The sequence below is a fragment of the Pieris napi genome, chromosome 10 (genome assembly GCF_905475465.1).
Source record: "Pieris napi chromosome 10, ilPieNapi1.2, whole genome shotgun sequence".
In the NCBI taxonomy this organism is placed as follows: domain Eukaryota; kingdom Metazoa; phylum Arthropoda; class Insecta; order Lepidoptera; family Pieridae; genus Pieris; species Pieris napi.
The window spans coordinates 4,193,509-4,219,439 of NC_062243.1; the positions used below are offsets into that span (position 1 = coordinate 4,193,509).

The following is a 25,931-nucleotide window of genomic DNA, read 5'->3' on the forward strand; positions in this document are numbered from 1 at the left end:
TGTTGTTTTAATTGCATTCCCCAATGTTTAATAAAGTTTGTTCAACGCAGTAATGAAATGATGAATAAAAGAACAACATTATCTGTAGGACATAATTTAGTAACTGTAGCAAAGCTCGAAAAATATTAATAACATTAGTCTACAAAACCAGAAGTAACATATTTATTTCTATCCTATTTATTATTTTGAATATACCTCGTCAAGTTAAAAAAAATTATCTCACGACCTTTGTACATATATAGATTCATACATATTACATATTATATACTAAATACTAGATTTTGAGAACCAAGTTCTACATTTACGTATGTAAGAGGAATTGTATGAGACAGTATTGATTTAAATGGCTTAATTACATTTCTCAGTAAAATGTCGGTTGACGTTAAATACAGAGAAGATCCGAATTCAATTATAAGGGATAGAAGTTTCATTGCAAGCTAAGTTTCAATATCGGTTGTTCTACTTCGCAATGACAAAGGTGGAAGGACAGAATCGATCACTAATACAATAAGAGTTGCCAGCTATCCTCGCACTGCAACGAACAAATCACTCTAATTAGCACGAACATTACTCACGCCAGAGTAATGTTTAAACCATAAACTTTAGCTTGCTTTATTTTCTCTCTCGATAAATAAATATAACACAAGAACAGAGAGTGCGTCCTTAATAGAGACTGTAAGTAGTGTTATTGGACACTTTCTAATGTTAAAAAATATCGTTCTTAGTAAATTGGGTTAGACTTAAATAACTTATTAGTCTTAAGTTACGCTAGATAGTAATGTATTATAAAAGTAGAGGGTATCAAGTTTAGTGATTTCATTAAAAAAAACAAACTTTATTTTCTCAAGGGTTAATAGTTACGATAATAGTTATTATTTTGAAATGTATGAGTATTGAGTACTTATCCACAGCTAAGAGTAGCGCGTTATTAAAGTGCATTTATCAAGGCATAAAAATAAATAGGTCATAATAGTCTATTGTCACTACAACCCTATATGGGTTTCATCAGAAAAGACTTCTTTATTAAGTTTTATTAGTACATCAAGTACCTCCGCTGACACATGTAGGCGATTTTTGAGTCTAAGACACCCCGTTTTCCTCTAGTTGTGGAACTAACTAATATAATAATTAACCCACAAAGTTCACTGCCAGATTTCGAACGTATCTTAGGGTTCCTAAATTACGCTCTCAAAATGGCGATATTTTCGAATTTTTCGATGCTATAAATAACGCTTGATGAGCATAATTTAATTGATCACATGAAATATAATATTTAAGTTATGAAAATGTCGAATGCTGCTCAATATGTATGTATATAATTGTTCCATCTAACAAAACAAGTGCTTGTTTTATTATTTAGGAATAAATTGAGCCTTGGAGTAAAGACAATATACAAATTTTAGGCTACTTAAAACGCATTCGAGACGCGGGCTATTTTATAAGACTGGCAGTAGCTCATTACACAAAAAAAAAAACATAATTTACTCTCGGAACCAATTGTTTTCAGCTGCATTAACATCAATAAAGTTATAAGCGAAGCTTAAGACAGCTAAGTCTAGAGCCTTCTTGTCAATATGTCACATGCACTGTTTACGTAATAGTGATGACGTCGAGGACCTCTCCGTATAATGCTATTTATGGAACTCGAGCAAGTTTAGCGCTACCGACTTGTTTATAATTAGGTTAACTTCAAATCTTATGATATACTCGTGCTTGAAAATAAACCTTATATTGAGTATTTTCAATATTTTTTATAGAATGTGTTTATCGATATTAAACACTGAAGGAACACCAACTAGAACGCTCGGGAAGATTGTAAATATATTTGTGATTTAAAATAGGTGTTGTTATTATAAATTATATATGTTCTATTATTAATTATTTTATTAAAGCTTTATCAATCCATACAACAATTGGTTAGTTTGCATTCCTTAATATTAGTATTAGTTGTGTTAGATAAATTTATGTTAGATTTATTTTATTTATTTTTTTGTGGTCTAGTTTTTGTATGGCATATTGATGTATGTCGTCCTATACATCAATATGATCTATTACTAATATGTAATTTAAAATAAACAGTATTCGTGTTCCTAAAAGGTCTGTCGAGGTATATTTAGTTATATTTTACCCAAAGGACCAAAAATAAAGAAAAAATCACCCCATATATAATCGACATGCTCATTCACTCTATAATAATCACGAAGTAGCGAGCATCGATAAAAATAACGAAATAAAAATTTAGGACCCATTTTGTATTCTTTTTGTTTCATTATACGTATTCACCGGCACAAAGCGATGCAAACTCGTCGTACAGTTAAATAGAAAAAAAGGTTTATAAAAATTTTCCAATTGGATAAATTCAAAACGTGGACTGCTCATATTATTTTAAATTACCTTTATTTTTCAACAGTTTATTGGAAATGGTAATGAAGTTCTACTATATAGACTTTTTTGATTAGTTTTACACATTTCACGGCTATGTATACCTTGCAGGTTCGATTCTTAGACAAATAATTGCTCATTGAGTATACTTTATTGCCATTTCTTCTCTTCCATTCTACGCCCATGATTTGAGAACTGGTAGTAAATGTAAAATTAGAAGCATTTCATATATATATTTTTTATTGACGTTCATAAGTGTACATTGTGTTACCTATATATATGAAAAAATGATTTTGACTTTGACTCAAACTTCCTATGCAATAATTGTAATTGAAACACACAAAAATTTTTCTCTCGATTGAGTTGTTTACCGTAAAAATACAGAAATTTCTGGAATTGTTGCAGAAGTTTTTTGCAGATAGCTAATCCTATTTTAAAGAAAATGTTTAGTAAAATAGTCGTAAACATATATCTGTTTAGAGGAGAATCGTAACCCTGAATACGTCACACGGTGATTCACTTCGTAAGATGCATTATGACCTTACGTTAAACCATTACATCATTTGATTCAAGCATAACAATTATTACATTAAAAAAAAATTACAATTCCTGTATTATTTTGTAACTCTGTTGAAATTCAATTGACTTCAAAAAATATAATGAAAAAATAATAACAGGCATTTTTTTTATTCTGTTAGCATAATGATGTTCTGCGTAAAAGTAAAATTTTTCATATAGGTCTTCTATGAACAGCCATCTTTTATTTCAGGAATAAATACTGGTTAATATATACTTATAATATTATCAAAAATTACAGTGTATAGGTTCTTTAGATGAAAATCTGTTACAGGGACAGCGAATGCGCACCTGCTCGCGTGTGTTTGTGCACTAAAAATAACTTCATGTTTCAAATTCGCTATTCTTTTACTGTAAACAACATTCCTTTTGTCTCCTCTCTGCACATATTCTACCTTAACATAAGTTAACAATAACTAAAACAACTACTAAAATATAGTGAAGAAGTACATTCAAAAATATAAATTATAAAAAAATCAACAAATAGTAAATTTACAATAAGATAAAAAAATCTGCTATTCATACTGAAAACTTATTATTACTTTCATTGCATACAAATCAATATTATTGAATATAGAAAAATAAATGGAAAAAACCAACGCTGCAGCTTCAAACTTTAATATCACAAAGTCAATAATTCCACCGCAACCTTGATTACAATTAGATTTGCCGTTGTAATAAACGGTTTCAATTTTAAAGTTTTCAACGAGTAACTAACTTATGCAAGCCTTTCGAAAGGTTTGAAAATGAACGATTTTTCAGTATTGCTACGGAAATCGAGGAGCGACCGGAGATCAATAACCTTACACTGATGGGGTTTTCTAGATGCGAGACTTTTTTATTTATGCTTTCCACTGAGCTAAATATAGAGGGACTGGTTTAATAAATTTCTCATTTATCCCGCAGTAGATAGCGCTAGTTCATTCGGAGGCTGGAGGCCGCTGCTTCAAGAGATTGTCTGTCGCAGCTCATTACAGTCATTAGTGCACGACAGTTTAAGTTCAAGGATCGCTACCTAAATTGTTTGTTATTTTCAGGTAAGTTTGTATGGGGTTATTTAACCGTATGTTATGAATTTTTATAAAAATCTATTAAAAACATACGTATTATTTACATTCAATTTTAATAAGGCGTTTCCATAAAATAAACTAAACAATAAAGAGTAGAAACAGCAGATAACAGTAATTAAATAATGCATTTCAAATGTAAAGACATATTGAAAAGCCGTGAAAACTTTCAAGTGCAGTGTAACGTGATTCAACAATTTTCATGATCATGAAACAGGTGAGGTTGCGTGGGCGCGTGCCGCCCGCCCGCTATTGCTACAGTAGAAGACAGGCATCGACGCCGCTCGCACGAAACGCACCGCCGCACAAGGTACATAATTAAAATGCTCATGCTTCGTAACATTCGCACTAATAAACGCTTAAAACGTATGTAAATGTTTTTTATTAGACGTCACCCATGACTAACTTCATGTAGTATTCCGCCACAATAATAGATCGCTTACTTCATGATACTGAAATAGTTCGTCTCGTTTTCACTGCGGCGGTCTGACTCAAAAATACCTCAGTGTCATGTTTAGGGAAATTCATACATTCTATTCACACTCATTCAATTAATGAAAAACACGATAAATTGTCTTAATCGAAAATACATGCAATTCAACGTCAATGAAGCACGACATTACGGCTTATTGTCAACATAAACCTCAGGGTGACATCATTTCTCATTAGTTAATCTAATCATATTAGTTAGATGTGTTTTAAAAATAAAAGTAAACTATTTTGGTTCATCACAGTTTGAATTACACGGAATTTTAACCTTGATGACGGCGGTAGCGACCTTGTCAGACAAATCTACTTATAACCATCGGTCTGTGACATGCCATCGGCAAAATGTTCATATTTCCGATAACTTCATTTTGCTGGAAAATAAAGTTAAAAACAAAAGTTGGTTTCTGTTTAAATTTAATGTTTTAAATACGTATATATTTTCGTTGCCGTAAATTTAGTGACTTTTGGTGTATAAATACGCTTTTATGTGATCTTGAATTTTTATCTAATAGAAAACACAACTCAAAATTGTGAGCGTTTGTGTTTGAGTCAAAAAATTTCTCGAATGTGTATATCAGACTGCGGATACAATTCAAAATAACCCGGATACTAAACACTATTTTTGCTACTCCCACGCTTTTTTGTATTTATTATCCTCGTATATCTTTCATACTAAACACAAATCTACTTCACTATAATTTTTATTCTATTATTATAATTTTATCTTTGTTTCGGTTAATAACTAAGATAGCCTGAAAATGGAATATTCATAACTTTTTCAAAAGAACTATACCGAATGGCCAATTTATATTACCATTATACATATAGGAAACGAAAGTTATATATTTCTTTACGTATTTAAATACAAAACAAAAACACTTTAAACAAACAAAAATTGTCCCTATGGCTGGAGGACCAAATAAATTTGTTTTCGTCTTTACTCAAATTTTTAATTAATATGATTGTATGTATATCGTTCATTTTTATATGCGTTCGAAAAATATACTTTAAATAAATCTAGAACTCGACCCATGTTTTAATTGCATTTTATTAGAGTCTTAATATTTCAAATATATTTCGTATATTCGCGTTGTATCATCAAAATTACTTTGAATAATGAATCAACAAACTATGTTCTTATGAAGTGTATACGGAATTATTCACTTCATTAATTGTATATGTAAATGTCTTCCGGATTTATTTTACAATTAAGTCCCGAGCCATACGAGTTTCCACTTAAATTTTTGAGTAGGAGACTGTTTATAACTGAGATTATCTGAGATTAAATTATAACAAGGGCAATGTTTTCAAAATTAAATACTTGTGACGCATTTAGATACAGATGTGTTTATAAATCAGCTTCAGCGTCTATGTATAGTGAGTCTGAAATATAACTTGCAAAGATATACATATGCTGTTGTGGACTCATTTTAGTATGTACTTTTAAAGAGCAACAATTCCGTCACAAATTTTTTGTGCGTAAATTTCACGCGTAGTGCAAAAGCTCGCTATAAGGTAATTTTTTCTCGTTTATGCAACATTTATCATAAATACTCCGCTTTTTGTTCTTGCGTGATTAGCACTATAGAGTAGCTCTGCTCATATCGTTATTAGCGTAATGTTCCTTACAAACTAACCAAGTAATGTGTTTTATAATGGGACAGTAAAACACGTTACTATATGTATGTTAGGCGTTTACTGCAATGAGTTTAATACGGTGTATATAAGGATAAACTAAACGAAAATGTAGCGATTCCGGTCGTTCTATAGGTAACAAGCGTCCGTTGGATGGACCGTAGAATTGCCATTCAATATTGATTCCAGCAGAATAAATATTGAAGACCGAAACACAAATCAATATTACTTAGAATATATCACAAAGTGCCATACATGGGTTGTATGGTTCGATCACTTTTAACTTAACAGACTAGATAATTATATACTTTTATAAAGATAAAATTTTTCTATACAAACGTTACCCTACTCTTTTGAACTGACAGCAAACCATCAAATAACGAACTGATTTCAAAACTGACATAAAATAATTCCTGCAAATACATTTTTATATCAAAGTCGTAAATTTAATATGTCTCACCTCGGAAAATATCGTAGTTGTATCATTTATTTCCAAGATTTTCAATAACATGCTTAGCCTTTTAGATAACTTATTTGTACACCTCCCAAACATTATACGAGAAATATATTATGGCCGTCGCGTTTGCTGGCAGGTATAATAAAATCGCAATAAGACGACTTTTAGCCGTAACCCGGCGCGTGAATCTTGCGTTGATGTAATATTGTTATACTCAAGAAACGTACACTTCAATTACATATGGTTGTGTTCTAATTATGGTTAAGCTTATCAAAACACAATTTTAACATTTTGTTTGATTAAAATATGAAATAGTTTTCGAAATTAGTTGGTCACAATATTCTCACAGATTTTGATAAAATGATTTAAAAATCACGTAAGTTACTGCGGAATACTGGTATTGTTAAAATACAATGACGTTAAATACTCGTCTACTTTAAAAAATAATTAATTTAAAAAAAAAAATTGCGCCAGTATTTCTATGTAAATAAATCATCAACTGACAGCTATAATCATACTCTTTGTTCTTAAATGGACGATTTATTTTCGGAATCACCTTATGTCTGGTTTGAAGCTTTTCGTTTTTATTACATTTTTGAAAATAGAATTACTAATTACAATTACGACTAATTCAATCGTAATGAATTTCGTTAACCAGGTAATATTTTAAAGAAATGAACTAAGTCTTTATTGTCTACATATTTTATAGTCACTGAAGAAGCGAATCCTTAGATTTTCAGGAGGGATATTTCAGGTTTAAAGGCGTTGCGCAAATTAAAAGATAAGTTATTTTCAAACCTGTACTTTCTATACAAAACCAATCTATGCATATTTCCAGCGCAACGAACGACTTCAAAATGTCCACCGGACCGAAGATAGTCCATAAGCAGTTCAACTCACCTATGGGGTTGTACTCGAAGCAGAACATCCAGGAAACTCTGAACAAGCACCTGCATAACCTTGACAATGGAACTGTTGGGTACGCCACATTTATAATTCTATTTTCCTAGCAATATATCTGTTTAACTATATTTATTGGTACATGATATTTTACATATAAGGTTAATTAATAACATACCTACGTAGTTATAGTCTCGAGTTAAAGTCATTGACTTTGTTCGAGTTAAATGTTTTTAGAAACTAGGGAGGATACTCCTATCGGTATTAAATAATATGTTTATCATGCAAATAATATTTTTGGATATTATTTACGTGTATTGCTTCCGCTATTAAATATGTACACGGAGTAAGGAAGCAATTGCAAAAACAAAGATATTTTTATTCTGTTTGAATTGAATTCAGTAATAATTTAGTTTCTACATATTTAGGTCAATAACGTACTAAATATTTTCATAGCGTTCACACTTAGAATCGTTTAATAGAACAACATTCTAAAAGTGACTTTATTATTGTTACTTGTATGTTAGAAATTTCAAAACAATTAATATTTTCAGTCTGTATCTTTTAAAACCAGTACACTTCTCTAATGGTTCTGGGTTTCTCTTTTTTCCATAAACAAGAGAATATTATAATGGTGGTGGTGGTGGTGGTCTGGTGGACAGAAAAACTTTATTTAGTTTATGTTTCCACCACACTACAATGAAGTCCTTTATTAAAACTATCATACTAAATAAATAAAATAACAAAATGTCGTAAAGGCATTATAAGAATTTCATACAGGCATACCCTTATCGCGTCACGGAATCACCCGAAATTGCAAGTTAAGGAAAGTGACATTACATATGTTATTGATAGAGTTCGATATCAGTATCGTTCATTGAACAATCCATCAACAAGATAGACGTTGCCAATACGGATGAATCACAGCCGAATCACACGTTCACGCGCCGATATAATACTTGAAATTGTGATGAGTGCAGCACTTATGCAAGTGATGGTACATTTATACAGCTATGTTAATATATATAGAGTATACTAATACATTTATGGGTTTAAAGTTATTCACAACCGTTCACGGTTGCGTTAAAACGCCAAACTGGCCGGCTAAATTCGTTCCACAACTGAGCGTTTTTAAGGCAGTTTTTGTACCACCTCTATGTAGAACCAGCTGCCCTCTGAAGTATTTCCGAACCAATTCGACTTAGGGCTCTTCAGGAAAAGAGCGTACCAATTCTTAAAAGGCCGGCGACGCACTCGCGAGCTCTCTGGCATTGAGAGTGTCCATGGGCTCTTCTATCACTTAACATCGGGGGGCTTAGACAGTCGAATTTGTGTGAAAATGACAGTTCTTGTCGACAAATTTTTATACAAATTCGACTTTCTACGTACACTACTGTTAGAGCATCTTGACTCAAATCGCAGATGAGCTTCCTGCCCGTTTTCGATGAACTGTTATAAACTGTGATAAAAAAAACACAATAAAAGCGAAAATAGTTGTAGAATGGAATTTAAGTGTGAAGGTTATAATTATAACATTACTAATCGTATTAGTTGTTACTTATCGTTTTGGCATTTTGGTGTTGATTGATTGCCATAAAAGCTTTTCTGCTCTTTTTTATAGCAATTATTATTATTTCTGCAGTCGAACTAAGGATCGTGGCATACAGAGGTAGTTGGGTCAAATTCACCATTCGTTTAATAATTTATAAATTAAAATAAACCTTGTATAACTTTCAAATACCGACAACTTAATCAAAAAATATATTATATTTTCCAATGAAACAGGTTGATTCTTATGTATGAGAAGAAACACCTACCGAACACTGACCTTTCGCAGTTATTTAGCAGAACGCCAATCTTGCCCCCATTCCATTTTATATTAAAGTATACTAAAATAAATCGTTCGGTCTCCAACGAGATTCATTGAGGTTACATACTGGATAAATGTTTTAGAAAATTTAAATTCCTATCACGTATCTCAGTAATGCGGCACGTAAATAATAATTGTATTTTTTTCTTTTATAAACTTCTCATTGTGACGTGATTAACTAGGCCGCTCTAAGTGATTTAAGGGAATTTTATTCGAAATGTTGTTGGATTTAATTGAATGGTGTTTAATTTTTTGAGACTTCCAGTTTTTTGTTTTGGAATTGTCATATAAATTGCCGTAGGCAAGTCCTACAGCAGGCTGGCAAGTGCCAACTTATTAGCTAAAGTAAAACATATGTTCGCTGGGATTCGATGCCAAAAGCCCTTAGGTATACGTCATTTGTTTCACCTACAACAGAAGCGGTACTATAATAAATTCAGTATTAAATATAATATATTACTCTGATGAAATAAAGCATTATTGTCGTTAAAGCCAAAATTTGAACATTAAAAGAGAGTACAACTTTAAAGGCCGGCAACGCACTAGCAAGTTTTCTGGCGTTGCAGGAGTACATGGGCAGTCATGCACTTTACTCTAAGTGTTAATCTAACAAGCCAGGAATCGTATCAAAAACATATCAATAACCCTTTAAAAAATATAATTAGTGATTAGTGAAAAATCTTTTTTACAATTCAAGCGTAAAACTACGATCATGGAATCTCCGCATTTACAGTGTAATCTTTTTATAACGTCTTTCATTATAACGAAATTCTCTCTATAACGCAAAAATGAGATAATTTGTTTGGTTTAACACAAAACCCATACATTAATTCAGTCTTTATAATAACTTAGCAACACAATTATGTGTAATTTTTTTTTATAATCATCTTACAAAACTAAACTTTTGGGGTGCCGAAATTTCTAAGAACCTTAGGTCATAAACAGCCGTCTAGCCTTTGTTATTGTTAACTGCATTAACACAGGTGCCATTATTCTTAGATTACATTGCCTGTAGGGAATTTTGGTCTCAGTTGCTAAACACACCTTGTTATTGGCTAAATTTGTTTTTTTTTTCTTCCCTCCCTGACGAAACGTCTCTATAACGAAAAAAATCTCCTTGAAAATCGTTATAAAGAGTTTACCCTGTATTTAAAAAAATGTTATTGTTACTCGCCATTAACCAAGCGCTTATATACGTAAGTATATAATTATTTGATCTATGCATGCACGTAATTAAGATGTTTATCTCAAACTTCTTTCTATGAATACATGGAAGAAAAAGTATAAGACGCGGAATTCGTTCGATGCGATGTGAACAGTCGCGTCGGGACAAGCGCGCAGCTCGTGCGCATTATTCAGTTTATTTTCGGTATATTGTCCTTATTTATAGTGATAATTGTTTGTTGTAAACATATTCGCGTCACCCAATTTGGCATAAAATCTGTGGCCTATATATATTCTATAACGTAATTGAGTGAAGCCTGCAGGATGGCTTTGATCATCGAATGTGATGAGTAAGTTTTAATCATCCCTTATTTTATATTAAAATATATTTCAAGCTTTACACTTTTTTAACTGGTTAAAACATGGTTGCTGTTAGATATAAAACTGACGTTCATGATCATAACATCGTTGGCTCCAAAGTCGATTTAAGTAACTAAAAATCATTTAAAGATACTACTTAATTTTTTTTAGAAACACGAAGGGTTTTTTTGTCTACATTTCATAGTTGAATAAACTTTCACAGTCTCATATAGCATGTATCCATGTCTTTATCACCGGTATAGTATGATTAATAAAAAATAGAATCGAATAAAGGTGTACTTGTAAGAAACATTTTATTAAAGCTCTAAATGTGTTATGAAGTGTAAAGTTCAAATAAAATGTCTTTAACAATTATGTAATTAGATTTGTTCTACACTCTATGATTATTACAACTGCGTCAAGTATTGTAAATTTAGAGGAAACAATTTCCCTGTCCTGTCTTAAATTTATTTAAAAAAAATCGACATTCTACGATCGAAACAAAAAAGCTTATTGCTAAAATCAACAAATTTCGAAGTTGTAATCCTTATTAAGATTTTGATTTATTACTCACAAGCAGGAACAGCTGTCTATGGCTTAATGTAAGCAGCATCATACCTTTGACACTACATGCTACCTAATAAGGTTATCGAGGTAAACGGGAGATAAAGTTGCAATTCATATAAAAAGTTTCGTAACATGTGATTGGCTTGTATAAAGTGCGTCTATGGTATAATCGTGATTGCAAAGATATTTCACAATTTTATGTATGTTACCATGCCCTTTGAGCGATATATGAAACAGTTATAGAGACTTGATAAAGGATATTAGTACGAAGCTGACGAATCATAACGGAGTAATTAAAAAAACAAAAAATATATAATATTTACCTTTAAATTACCCGGTCGTCGCGTCTTCGCCGCTCAGGCGGTCAGTTTTAGCGATATTTAAGTTTATATTATAATATCATCATTTTTATTATGGGCCCGATACGAACAACTTCTTTTGTCTTACGACAAAAAATTAACTATTGGTTTAATTTTTTTATGTGTCACACGAACATTCACTCTCTAAGGGTCTGTTTCACAATGTACGTATAAGTTCTACATAAGTTCCAAATTAGCTATTTATTACTTATTGGTAGGATAAACACTATTGTTGCGTTTCACGACTGTCAGATAGCGCTATTCGTCACATAAAGTCCATCATAAGCTATGAGTCCGATGGATGTCAAATGGCATAATTTATCTTACAAATAATTTATGTGTTGCATAGCTATTTGGTACTTTATCCATACATTGTGAAACAGACCCTAAGAATAGTGGTTCTTCGACTCCATTTTGGCGCCAAAAATAGTCATGTGTCATTATTGTCATCAAGTGCTATTGTTTTAGTCACGAAAATGAAATGCGAACGTTGACAAACAATTAACATATTAGCAATGTATTATAGAGAGGAAAACAGTTTTAAAATAAATAATTTTGAAGTGAAACTTCTTTAACTTTTTTTTTCTCTGCTTCTTTTATGAGAGGAATTTTTTACGGAACGTCACGAAGATGTGCAGCGTGTTTTTCGAAGAAAAGGCAGAGAGCGATTGAGACCGAGAGAGAGTGAGAAAGGGTGAATTACCATATAGAAATTATATTTTTAAAATTAAAATTTCGTAAAGAGAATTTATGAAATATTAGTATTTTATATTTTATGCAAAATAATTTATTGAAATCTCAGACGAATTGTAAATTAAAATGCCACGTGATTTTACTATCGAAGAAATAATTATATAAATTTGTATTAATTTTCGACCCCTTTAATATTTTAATGACAAATAAATTCATTAAACTCCTAACATCTTTCCTTTTCCCTCCCTCTGAGTCGCGGAAATCTAAAGATTTAGATTTGTATAAATATGAACATGAGTTAAATTTAATTCGCCAAAGAAGCTTACTTCTGACATGTGTACTTTACACGCACGCACTTTTTTTTCGTGACACGCTGATCCGCAAGTTCGTCCAGAAAATCTACTTGATTGTGCGTAAAGAGAACCATTTTTATTCATTATAGAAGACATTTCTGAAGTATCGCAAAGTAATAGTTTAAACTTTTATAACTTTAGATACTATTAAATTGTAATCGATCCATTCTCTATGACAATTGAGAGACGTCTTATTTTCACTTCCATTGTTTCGTTTCTATCAAAAGAATCCAATCACTTTTAAATTCCATTAAACGAAACAAGTCCATACAAACATTTGTTTAATTTCACCAATGACTACAAAAGGTTCAGAAGCTACGCAGATTGACACAATTGAAAGTGAACTCACGAACGCTTTGTCACAAGTTCTTGCGCCATTTTCTCACGACGAGTTTCCTATATCACTTAAATAAAGTTACCGTTTTTGTGATTGACTTTCCGAGCAACGATGGAAATTGATTCATTGGGTAAACCGAGAAAGTTTACGGAGTTTTGCGGTAATTGAATTTCTAAGCTTATTACTTTTAATTGAGCATTTAAACGTAGTTTGCTATTTTCAAAATGTCAATGGGGGATTTAGGATTGCACAACTATGTAAGTATCAACAGTACTTGTAAGGCCATTGTATCTGCGTTTTTGCTGGAAATGTTGGGGTATCAATGCGGTTGCACTTGAACTACCGTAAGAGCAATCGGCAATCTATTCTGCAGTAAATATTTTAAGGGGTATTACAGACTGTATGGGCCTGCATTCCTTACGCTGTGTGTGCCTGAAAAGTGTTTCAAATCCTGAAAGCACTTCTGTTTGAATGAAGCTCACGATATCACCTCCACCAGTTACGTGTATAATTTCGCTACTTAACCGTTTCCTGGGTATACCCTTGTGCACCTGAACTAGATAGATATTTGCGACATGTTTAGGGAGAATGAGCGATGAATGTAAGATGCTTTTATTTTTAATTTGTAATTTTAAAAAATCAGCATTTTACAAAGGTTACTTATAATATATTAAAAATATATATATAATGTTTTATTCCTGTAATAATTTCCGTTTTTCACCGTGTATTTGATTCTGTGAAAACAACTAACTGTGTTATTTTTAGACAAATGAACCACAATTTGTTTCAGAATCGACTTCAACAATCCAACCACAGACAAACCAGGAAACCTTGCCAACTCAGCAGTTCTCCGAATGCTAGAAGAAGAAGAAAGAAACAGGAAAGGATACCCAAGTGAGTAACTCTTTTAGATGTTTTTTTTCCAAGAAGTATAGTAAATCTTCTTTTACGCCTATTAACGCTTTTACCTAACAATGCCTTACCAGAGTTAGATCCAACCCAAGTCCAGGCGATCTTGGAAAACTTGGAACATACGAAACGCCGATTTGACGACTTTTGGCCCCCAGGAAGTAAGAGACCAGCACGTACCTGGAATGGACAAATCAACTCCACTTCCTATCTTTACCCTCAGTTATTGAAGGCTACCAAAGGTATCCTTGGCCATAGAATCCATTCAACCGACCATTATTTGAAATAATTAATTTCAGTCACACTAATTTGATTTCCAATATTTAACAGGCATTAGCTGTGCGTCGATAAACAAAATCAATAACAATATTTGAATAGAATTGATATGAAGCTCGACATTGAAAATTAATTCCATTGGGATTAAATACGCATGCTAATAAATTCGCGCTTTTGATGATGTGTGGTCTGAAATTTTCATTTTAGGTAATTTATCATATCGTATCATTTTAACAAGAAACGAAAGTCTACAAGAGCAAAAATATACAAAAATAAAAGTTTAAAGTTACGGACAATCAATATTAATTAATTATGGAATGAATTGAAATTAAAGTTAGCATTATAATTATAATGTATTTGACTAACCCTAATGAAGACTAGAAACTAATTTATTAATTACATAAATATTTAAAAAAAAACATCTGTAAAGGCGCTATGAAATATATATTATGATAAACGGTTTTAGTGTAAAGACATAGAAATGAAATAAGATTATAAAATTATAAATTATTGTAACAATTAAGTCGTCTAAATATAAACAAATATCCTTGCTTGTTGATTAATTATAGATATAAATACGGCTTATTTGTCACACCTCCTACTGTCCGATGACGAAAGCGACGAGGACAGGTCATTAGCTGACAGATTGACAAAAAATATCTCACAAAAGATCAGTTTTTAAACAGCAACGAACGAACAACGACCGAAATGCCTGAAACGATATTTTTTGGTAACGTACTTATTTTAGTAAGCGTGCTAATTTTGTTCATATATTTCAATCTTGATTCTACATTCTTTCGCCTATGCCCGAAAGATGTTTAGTTTACCTTTATAAGTTTAATTGTTAGTTTTGTTTTAATAGTAATTTCTTTTCATTGCGTAAATAGAATGCCAGTACTATTTATTTACTTTTACGGAAAGCCTAAAGCTAAAGAATTCTGATTTATTGTATATTAATATCTACAATAGAACTCAAGGACAAATATAAAAATAAAACCGTACTCAAAGAGTTCCACTAAGAAAAATAACAGAGTGAAAATTGAGAACATAACAAGTTTCTTCATTTTATTTTGGTTCTTGACCGTGATCGCACGATCCTTTATAAAAAAGTTTTTGACGCAACGCGTAACTATTTCTGGTGAGCCGGTGTATTCGCGAGTTCATGAATCAACATCTAATAATACACGATGCAGTGCTGTATGACTCCACTTCGCTATCACCTAGATATCTAAAATGTTTTCTGTATCTGTAGACGTAGAGATAGTCGTTCAGTTATTCGATTCAGGCACACTACTTGGTAAACATTTTGCATTATAATATAACCTTAAAAAAACTGTACATCATAAACCATGCATATCATTCCGTACCTATGTTAAAAGCGAATTATAAATCCGTAAAATGTAATAGCGATGTTTTACTACTTTTATACTAATTAAAGTCATTGAAACACCTATACTTTCTAGAAGCACGCGTGAGAACTCATGTCTTTGTTTGCATTCTGAAAATAACTAACAATGAATTACAGATAAGCGATGACAAAATGTTCGATTCATCAATGACCTAATGTTCGATGATTCAGCGTTGATTGCATGCCAATGATTCGGGGGAGACAGTGTGACTATCGGGAAAATTTATTTAAATTCTAAAGAAATAAATTATTTGAACTATAAGAATACAAATAAATAACAAAAAAATTACCTCGATGTTTAATACCAGTGATTTATCAACAATATATCTAATATAATAATTATTAAATTATAATAATAATTCAACGGTAATGAAAATATACCTCTATTTTCATTACCGTATCTGTACAATAGCTGCCGCGTCCATCCAACATAAATGTAATAACTTAACAATTAAATTACTTATAAAATTAATGTAAATTTATAGATACGTATGCTCTTTCCATCTTTCACTGTCTATTCGTTTTAATATATAAACTATCAGTCGATTTAACACTATCAGAATGCTCAGAAATGACTTAATTTCATGTAAGTCCGAAATTTGATTTACCCATAAACTACATAATAAATTATTCCAAAAATAATAGCACAATTTCATACGAGCTATTATCCGATAGCAAGCCAATATCACAGCAATAGTTAATTGAAGATTATAGCACCGTTGGCAGTTATATATCACTTTAATTAATCTCTTAAGCTACGACAAAAATCTCATATACAAATAGCCCATAGAATTAGTATCCATAAGAACTTAATGCTGTTAATAATGAATCATTAATGTATATTTATTGCTTCCTGATAATTCGATTTATATGTAAATTACACTAATATTAAAGGACGAAATAACAATACAGAATAAGTACTTTAAGAAACAATATCGTTCTAAGCTTTTATTTCAAGGTAGTAGTTCTGAAAGTTATGGGATACAACCAGCTTCAGAAATCTTTCATTGCGTAAGCTTTCTTTAAAATTTTATTAAAATGTTTCGTCTTTTGACGTAAATTCGGAGTGCAAACAGTTATGTCCTATCAATAAACATGTGGTCGTTGAGCACCTACACACCTGACGAGCGCGCCAAGTGGTTGAATAGTCCTCGGCAGATTGTGGTAGGAAGCACTAGTGCCCTTCCCTAGTATTAGTGAGTTTCACACTTTATTTACTACACATTTTGTCATTATCATTTAATTTAACGAAGCGTTTCTTCTTAAGCTTTAATAATTGCAATAAAGCTTTCTTAATTTACGTTGTTTTAAAATTTTATAAAACGTGAAAGTTACACTACACAAAATATACAGTATATAGTATAATATGTTAAGTATGATATAATACATATAATTTAAATCCAATATATTACTTATTTTTTACTCCAAACTAAAAAGATTTAGATCACCATGTGAAAGTGAATGATTTTGTTTCGTCTCATTATTGACTGGATTTGTACAAACTTAATTATATTTGCAATTGATTTTTTTTTAATTTTTAATCAACCTGCAATCAGCCTCATGGCTTTTATCAGATTTTATGAGAAATAATGGCAATTAGGGAACGCAAATCCAATATTTTTTTATTCCCTCCGTAATTCGTAAACTGTCAGACTGCGGCAAGTTTTGCTCTTTTCAGCCGATACACACTGTCCGTCGTTTCCAAGAGGCCCGAAGCTAGAAGGTTGAACGTGTTGCTGAAGTCTGATTTTGTATCGCACGGTTGATCATTTAATATCTTCCTCGACAGTGGCAATTCCCAAATATTTATGGACGTCAGCATTTCGTGTTAACCACGGCGCACCGCTCCTATTTCGCAGTGTTTTTTTTTGTAGAGCGGCTTGCTGACCCCCAGAGCTGAATCCCATAGAACCATATTGGTTTTATTACAGTTTTGTAGATGAGAAGTTTATAGTCCAAACTGAGTGCATCATTTAAATTTACATTTGTTGAAACTCTATTTTCAAAACCCATATTCGTTTGTATTGCTTTTAGTATACGCTAATGTATATGAATGGATTCAGCACGCACGGATCAGACAATCTTACTGACCACGATTGTTAAATAGAAATTTTGTCCATTAAATAAGTTTTATTCAAACCGTCAAACGCTTATCAGATATTTTTACTTCAGATATAAGTTTCCATCGTCCTAATTTTAATGTTACTTTTAATAATTATTAATTCAGAGAGAGTTTTTTATCTGGAAACCGGCCAACATCGTGATGGCCAGGCTTATTTAAAGCGGAATGTGTCATAATAATTGTCTCAAAGTGTTGAATATAGGACCACGCGCTATGATCGTCTGATTAGATAGAACGTGTCTTTGAAGATATTTTTGTAAATATCTAATATAATAAGCATAGTGCCAAGTCAAAATGTATAAAATAATACAATCACACGTTTTTATGTATTAAAATATAAATTTTGGTATAATGTTGATGCACAATTACCCAATCAATAATAATCATAAAGATACCAAGTCTATGCTGTCCCTTATTGTTGTGAAAGCAAATGACACAATCACAAATCTAATATTTCTTATTTTATGATACCTAAAATATAAATAACTGTGTCATAGCTCAGTATGTTTCGGTGTCGTGTATTTTGCTGAAAAGGGTATTCTTAAAAGTATTGGAACTAAATTTATAAAATATATTTCAAATTAATATCACAGTATCTAGTAGTACTAAATACCTGGACCAAATCTACGTACTACAGAAGTAACAGGTCAAAAATACTCGACGAACATGCATGGTGAATGACATGAAAGTAGATAAAACGAGAGAGGTTATGTCAGGACCGTAACAAGTAGTGAACTGTGGTCTCTGCCTACCCTTTCGGGTAAAAGGAGAAAAATAAATAGTAATATGTACTCTCCTTCGGGTTTTTTGAAGTCGGTTGAAAGGAGCTTCTATTCTAAATAACACTTCTGTTCTCTTCCAGGCCAAAAGAAAGTGGTGTGGCCCCCAACGCCTGAAACCAACGGGTACCATAATCCACAAGAGGTAACTATATATAAATAATATGTACATATGTAAGATGCACACGCTTGGTTTAGGAAGTCATGAAGCATGTTATATATCATTTATTTTTACGCTGTACATATACATACTTACGTAGCTTAATTGAAACATACACGCCGTTAAAATTGTCATGTTTCCAGATACCTAGTACAGGAGCAATATAAAAGTTTATCTATCACCATTTCTACGCGCTTGATTTGAGAACTGGCAGTAAATGTAAAATTAGAAACATTTAATATGTATTTCTTTATTGACGTTCATAATTGTACATTGCCTTACCTAAATGAATAAATGATTTTGAATTTGAATTAAATATGTCTAATGACAACATTAATATGAGACTACCAACATTTTACACTATATTTTTAGTATATAATATATTTTTATTTTTCGCTATGTCAGATATGACAGCCCGAATTCTTGGCTAAACAAATATCTAAAAATGACAATATACGACCGATATTGTAAGGCAAAATCTGAATATTCGGGTTTTTCAAGCTTGGGTGAAAGATAGAAGAATCATATTTTTATCTTCAGCAGCAGAGCCCAGGGTACTACAACAACGCGCAACATTCGCCGTCGCAACCTCAATACTCCCCTCAACCTCAGTCCCAACCTACTCAGCCTCAATACCAACCAACCTACTCCCCTCAACAGAACCAAACACCTAATCAAAACCAAGCTCACTGTGAAGGCCGACGCCAGGAAGTCACAGGGCTAAGTAAACTACTCCCAGTTGGGCCCGGTGTAACAGCGGCCCCTGTTTCTCCTCCTTTCCGCCAGGCTCCTACAGGCCCATTATCCCCCTCTGCACAGCCCTACCGTCAGCAGCAAAGCCGTTGGGCACCTGTACCAGCTCCTATCTCACCCCAGGTAGTGTTAGATGCACGTAGAATGTTTTTATATTCATGCTGTGTATCTCCCATAACACTAGTACTATACTATACTAGTACTATACTACTAATAACATATATACATAATTAATGCAGTATATAATCACGTACCTAAGATAGGTAATGGTGCAATTGTGTAAAGTAGGTAGTACTTATACAAGAGTACCCATTCTACTTACACATTATAATGCTTTGTATTTTTCTAATAAAAATGTAACATCTGTATAAAGTTGTTGTTACAATAATATTTATAACAAGTTACATTCACAGATACTACATCTAGTACCGTATTTTATGTGTTCGGTGTTTTAAAACCCTTGTTAACTGGAATACGTTAATATATCGATAACGGGAACGACTTACTAATACATACTTAACGTGTCGCATTCGTAAAATCCTTTTTTTTCACAGCCACAGTCGCAGTACTCCCCACAGCCACAGTACTCTCCTCAGCCACATTACACAGAGCCACAGTATCAGTTTCCTCAAAAACAGTTTGAGCCGCCACCAACAACTATCACTCTTCGTCCGCAACAACCAATTCATCAGTCGCCATCACCTGTCTTTCCTAGTCAACCTGCCGCAGCGTCTTTCCAAGGTATGAATCTTTAGATTCCTAAATATGCAAGGTTTTCTTTTCAATATAATCTGAAAATCTACCTTTATAATTCCGCATACCTGAGTGTGGCCATGAAAATTCTAAAAATACTAAAGTTTCGAGTAAAAATATCGCTTGGCGCCAGTCGCAATCAAAATTATAGGAAAACAATTTCTTTCAGTTCCCACCGCTTTATATTCAGTGCACATTAAACAATATTGAGATGATAAAATCTAGACACGCTCGCAGAGTGCATTGTTGGGGTTATTGTTTTTGGAATTACGCGTCTTTGTGTTTGAGACACTAGGTTTTTACACCTAAGAGCTTTCTTAATGCACTGAGGAGTATTAGTGTTTTAGAGTTTAGTACTAGTTGAATTACATAACAATACTATTTTCATTACATTCCTCCTCGGTGTCAAACGGAGATGATTTTGTTTGAAAAATAATTGTTATTCTAACTCAGTTTCTATTTACGACGAATCAATGTTTCGCTCGCAGGCACAGAAAACTGCTGCTTGAGGTTCAACGGTTGACACCCATTATTATTTGAGCTAAGGAAACAGTTAAATTAGAACATAATTGCCGTGGATATATCGTACTTATTTTAATTGATACATAATTGCCAGAGACACAATTTTTAGAGACTACAGTACTCACGATATTGACTTTAACACAGCGTTTAGCCATGATTCAATATTCTACAATTCTCTATAGAAATGTAATGATATATTTATCATTTAAACAAATTAATTTAAAGGAGGAATCAACATGAGGGGTGACATGAAATGGCCGCCACAGTCCGTGAAAGAAGCTGTAGCTGCAGAAAACGTGGCAAGAAGGGAGTTGGCCAAAGGCCCGGCCTGCAGACCACGCAAGGTATGTCTTCTTTTACTTTTACATTTCATACAAATGCATGTTGTTTACCTCGACTTGCATTTAACAATTCCGTGAGCAACTATCGTATTTGAATTTTGAAGTAGTATTATATGAATCTGCGGACAGATTTTTGAACCATGTATTTTACTTGAAATTCGAACTACTCTGAAATAACCCCCCCCCCTCCATTACCTACATTTGACTAACAAAAAAAATGCAGTTCTCATCCACTCGCATGTCTGATTGTTGCCTTACCTGTTATCTGTTTTAGCTTCGTCAATATTCCCTTGCCGAATTGCTTGCGTTGAACGAGGTCTGAGCGACCACATTCGGTACATTCAGGACTTTATATCCATTAGTAAGTGATCCTGTGGGTAGCGAAGATCATATTAACTGTAGGCGGAGTAACTAACGCACCCACATAATTCACACAAACCATGTAATCGACTTAGCTAAATATCATAGCGCTTCTGAACAACTAGATGGTAGAATTTAATTAATGATATAACCAGTACTATCGCTAAAAGTAGACAACTTCCGGGTTCCTATACTTCCACCCACTAAACAACAATCTAGTCTTTCGTACGTAGTTAGTCTGTCTTAGGCGTAGCCTTCAAGTTCAAACACCAAAAACTTTTTAAGTAAATTTATTAAATTTTTCAGGTTAAGAGGGATTATACGCCATTCTTCTCGCAGCATGCTCTCAATCACAGCTATACTAGCTACAGAGTTCCTCCCGGCACGCAGCACTACGAGGATCACTCGGGTCGATCATCCTATTAATATTAAGAGTCCATAAAGAACTGTCAAAGCATAAATCACGCATGTATGGGTTTGATACCAAATCATGTAATTTCTATTTGTTTTAAATTGATTAATTCTAAAGTACTTGTGTTGGCTTTACAGTATAAAGTCCTCGAGCATGTACCGAATATTATAAGCATACTTTTTTATTTAATCGTTTAGTTTAAGATTTAATTCATATAATTCATGTCACATGTTTACGAATTGTGTCAATGTGCGGGCTAAAAGATATTTTTTTCGATACTGCTTAGTAATGCTTTTTGTAAACATTTTAACAATTCCAAATATTTTGAACAGCTAAAAGAAACCAAATATGTAATTGGCTAAGCTAGTCACATTAGAATCTTTTGTAAATAAAATGTTACTATTTTGTATTTCATTGTTACTTTATTATAATGAAATAAAAATTTAAAAGTCCAATTTTTGTTATTGCCTTCCTATTAGTTATTAGTCTTAGAATAAATTACTAAAATAAAATCAGAGGCACTACACTTTTAGTTCTGGGCCTCAGATTTCTGAATCTGTTTCACGATCATTTATCAATCTAATAGGCAAGTAGGTAACCAGCCTCCAGTGCCTGACACACGCCGTCGACTTTTCAGTTTTAAGCAAGCCGGTTTCCTTACCTTCACCGTTCGAGCGAATGTTAAATGCGCGCCACTAGGCCAACACAAATTTAAATAGATTTTCAAAATTACTATGCAACAATACTTTCATTGCTCGTATATTAAAATCTTTAAAACTCTCTGTTGGAAATAAAACGACACATAATAAGAAAATAATATATTTTTCTCAAACCACACCATAGAATGAGCTACAATAGATGCATAAATAAATGCTTCGAAATTATATTCAGCAATAACCGGTCAATGTCGTCTACATTGCACATGATGTACATTCATACAAAATAAACAACATGACATAGCAAGTTATATTGTCAGATAAAACTATATCACAGGCTAACCAGTATTATCTACCTGTTAAAATTTTCGCCAAGCTATTCGTCCAATAAGAGGTTTTATATAAGTGTTAAGCTGTTTTCACTACTGTGTCAAATACTGAATTTCCACAGATAATAAGAACAGTTATTTTCAGAAGAATTGTTCAGATAGTGATAAAACAACTTACTGTCCGGACAGCTTATACATAACATGATACCAATTCCACATAAAAAATATGTCGTTCAACGCTTTAAAATAAAACGATAGAAAATGGCGCTTTTCGTGTGATTGTTGGTCAATTGTCACAGACGGATACATCGCCCCGTTCGTCCAATCACAATCATACGAAACGCACCACACTTTTACAATGTCAGCTCCTCTGAAGCGGTCAACGAAATAAAATGAGCAATATTAACAATAACATCCCCAATATTAAACATATCGTGCGATAACTAGCGTTATAACGTAGTACCCGTTGTAAATTAAAGTCGCGGTAGATTTATTTAAAAGAAATACAACTTTTACTTGTGGTGAAATAAAATACCTTAACACAAAGCAATAGGCTTTACAATTCATAATCTTGCGAATTTTGGTGATTTTTTTTAAATTAGAATATTAATTACATCGAATTGTCTATATCTAATTTTTATGGACCCTGAGGCGTTCTAGAAATTCGGTACGAGCGAACGTACGTAAAAATCTGTTTTTCAAACGATTTCTTTAGCATTTTTGAGTTCGAATTATACAATGGTAAGCATAAAATTTAGTGTTGAAAATTTAAAAGAGCTCTATGCTTTAACGGAAGGACGCCTCAATGGCGTAATTAACAAAACTTTATTTAAAATTATTACACATAAAATTATTGGCATTATTATTACGTTGCATAGAAATAGACACCAAATAGCAATGACCTATTTTAGGACATTATTATAATAATCACACCTGTTTTGTTCTGTTACACCGAATTGTCTACGTGATTAATTATTTAATCATGGCTCGGCTTCTTAATGTGTATTTATTTTTAACGTTAGAGTTCTAAAACCGAAGTACGAACCGTAATTTCTACGAGCCGTAAGTTATATAGTAAACCGCATGTATTTTACGCTTTTTGTAGTAACGTAAGTAAAAAGTGGTATTATGCATATACACAGAACTTGTGACTCAAATTAAGTAATAATAATAAAGTTGTTACGAACATGTTGAACTAAGCAAATCCCGAATCGCAATCCAATTCAATAATATATTATTTTTATTCTAAATAACGTTTTAGTAAATTAAATGTTTTTATTTATAATTCATAATTCAATTTTCATAATAATTGTATATTCACTATGGCCCATATTGACAAATTCAACTTAAACCAAAATCTAGTTAAATTCAAGCCAGGATATTAATATATTTGTGAATAAAGAAATAGTTAAGCTAGCAAATTTTTTTTGTTCTAACTAGATCAAGACTTGCTTTAAATTTGAATACGGGCCCAAATTTAAGTATTAAATGCGTTCGTGATAATTTACCATAACTACCTACAAAATCACCACTTGCGTCACTAAACGGGCGTTTTGCGTTTAAACGAGCGAGAACCCCTGCGTCTGCTGAATGGCTTGAACGAGGTAGTATTTGAGGCGTTCCTTCGTTTTGTACCGAGGTAGGTCCAACAGGTTAAAGCAAGTATGGGCTACTGGGAAATAACGATCGTCTGCAACGGCTTGAATTACAATCTGAAATGAATTAATATATGTATTATACATAGAATATATATAGTATTTATTACATTCAGTTTCTTTCTTTTTTGCGACTGAGGCGCAAACTAGCTGGTGGTCTCTGGCAGAATGACCAGCGCTGTGGAACATTCTGCTCCTCAGCATAATGCTGAGCCAGGGCCAATACAACCACAGCACACACGCATTACACACTTGAAACAAACCCATTTGACGACTCATTGGTCTAGTGGTTAGTACCCCTGACTGCGAATCCATGGGTCCCGGGTTCGATCCCCGGCTAAGGCGAACATCGATGTGATGAGCATTTGGTGTTGTTCTTAGGTCTTGGGTGTTTAAATATGTATTTATATGTATATCTATCTATAATATGTATGTATATCCGTTGCCTAGTACCCATAACACAAGCTTCACCAGCTTAGCATGGGACTAGGTCAATTGGTGTGAATTGTATTTAAAAAAAAAAACCGAATGGAAATAGGGGATTTTTTTTTAATTTAATTGTTTTTTTGATATTCCGCATTTTTTTCTTTGATTATTGTTATTTTGTGTGTTAATGTGTGTGTTTTTGTTAGTAATAAATGTTATGTCTATAGAAAGAGAACACAAATTATAGTTATCCTGACTAGGACGTCGACCAAATGAACTTACTAGCGGACATGAGCGACGTTCAAAAATTGTTAAGTCATCTAATTGTAAATTTTCGAAACCATACACACAAAATCTCGTCATAATGGGTCCAGCCATTAAGGAGTTTAATTACATACACAGACATAAGATTGATATATATAATGATTTACAAATGATACTAACGAAAGTACATTATAACCAAGTTATGTATATACATAATTACTTCTGTTAATTTCCTTAAAATATGATTATAAGTGAAAGTAAAATATCATTTATTAATAGGTAATGTACACTTATCAACGTCAGTAAAATAATGCTTTTAATTTTAATTTTTCAGTAAAAAAATATTTACGGACGAACGTGAAGAACTGAAATTCTCTCCGTCACTCTTAAAAAGGTTTTTTTACAAAAAAATTGTGTGCACCTATAACCATTGCATCATGTTCCACGTCAAATTGTATCAGTAAATTACTGTAATTAATAATTAATAAAAATAATGAATAAATAAGGAAATAATAGCTGAAAAAGGATCATGCACTTACATTACTGTGGGAACAACAACACAATTTTATTCAACAAACACACAGTAATAATTCAACA

General features: G+C 32.5%; 2 protein-coding genes across 16 annotated transcripts in view; one reads left to right on the top strand and one right to left on the bottom strand.

Annotated features, from left to right (window-relative positions):
* The first annotated feature begins 3,857 nt into the window (after positions 1 to 3,857).
* On the top strand, positions 3,858 to 22,459 carry LOC125053014 (DNA translocase FtsK-like). Of its 10 annotated transcripts, XM_047654176.1 has the most exons (11): positions 3,858 to 3,995; positions 4,243 to 4,335; positions 7,445 to 7,585; positions 14,000 to 14,103; positions 14,196 to 14,360; positions 18,787 to 18,848; positions 19,404 to 19,739; positions 20,171 to 20,357; positions 21,117 to 21,235; positions 21,507 to 21,593; positions 21,899 to 22,041. In XM_047654176.1, exons 3-10 carry the CDS (start codon positions 7,464 to 7,466, stop codon positions 21,552 to 21,554), a joined length of 1,143 nt encoding a protein of 380 aa, XP_047510132.1. In that variant the 5' UTR covers positions 3,858 to 3,995; positions 4,243 to 4,335; positions 7,445 to 7,463; the 3' UTR covers positions 21,555 to 21,593; positions 21,899 to 22,041. The 10 variants fall into 10 exon arrangements, with proteins under 10 accessions (XP_047510132.1, XP_047510137.1, XP_047510128.1 ...); XM_047654172.1 differs by lacking the exon at positions 21,507 to 21,593 and having other exon boundaries at positions 3,859 to 3,995; positions 21,899 to 22,459; XM_047654175.1 differs by lacking the exon at positions 21,507 to 21,593 and having other exon boundaries at positions 3,859 to 3,995; positions 19,407 to 19,739; positions 21,899 to 22,459.
* A 348-nt stretch (positions 22,460 to 22,807) lies between these two features.
* The window catches only part of LOC125053061 (probable E3 ubiquitin-protein ligase HERC4), a 29,538-nt gene continuing 26,414 nt past the window's right edge, over positions 22,808 to 25,931 (bottom strand). For all 6 annotated transcript variants that reach the window (XM_047654255.1, XM_047654256.1, XM_047654258.1 and 3 more), the window contains one exon: positions 22,808 to 24,701. In XM_047654255.1, coding sequence (XP_047510211.1) covers positions 24,549 to 24,701 — 153 coding nt within the window. In that variant the 3' untranslated portion in view covers positions 22,808 to 24,548. The remainder of the gene's footprint in view (positions 24,702 to 25,931) is intronic.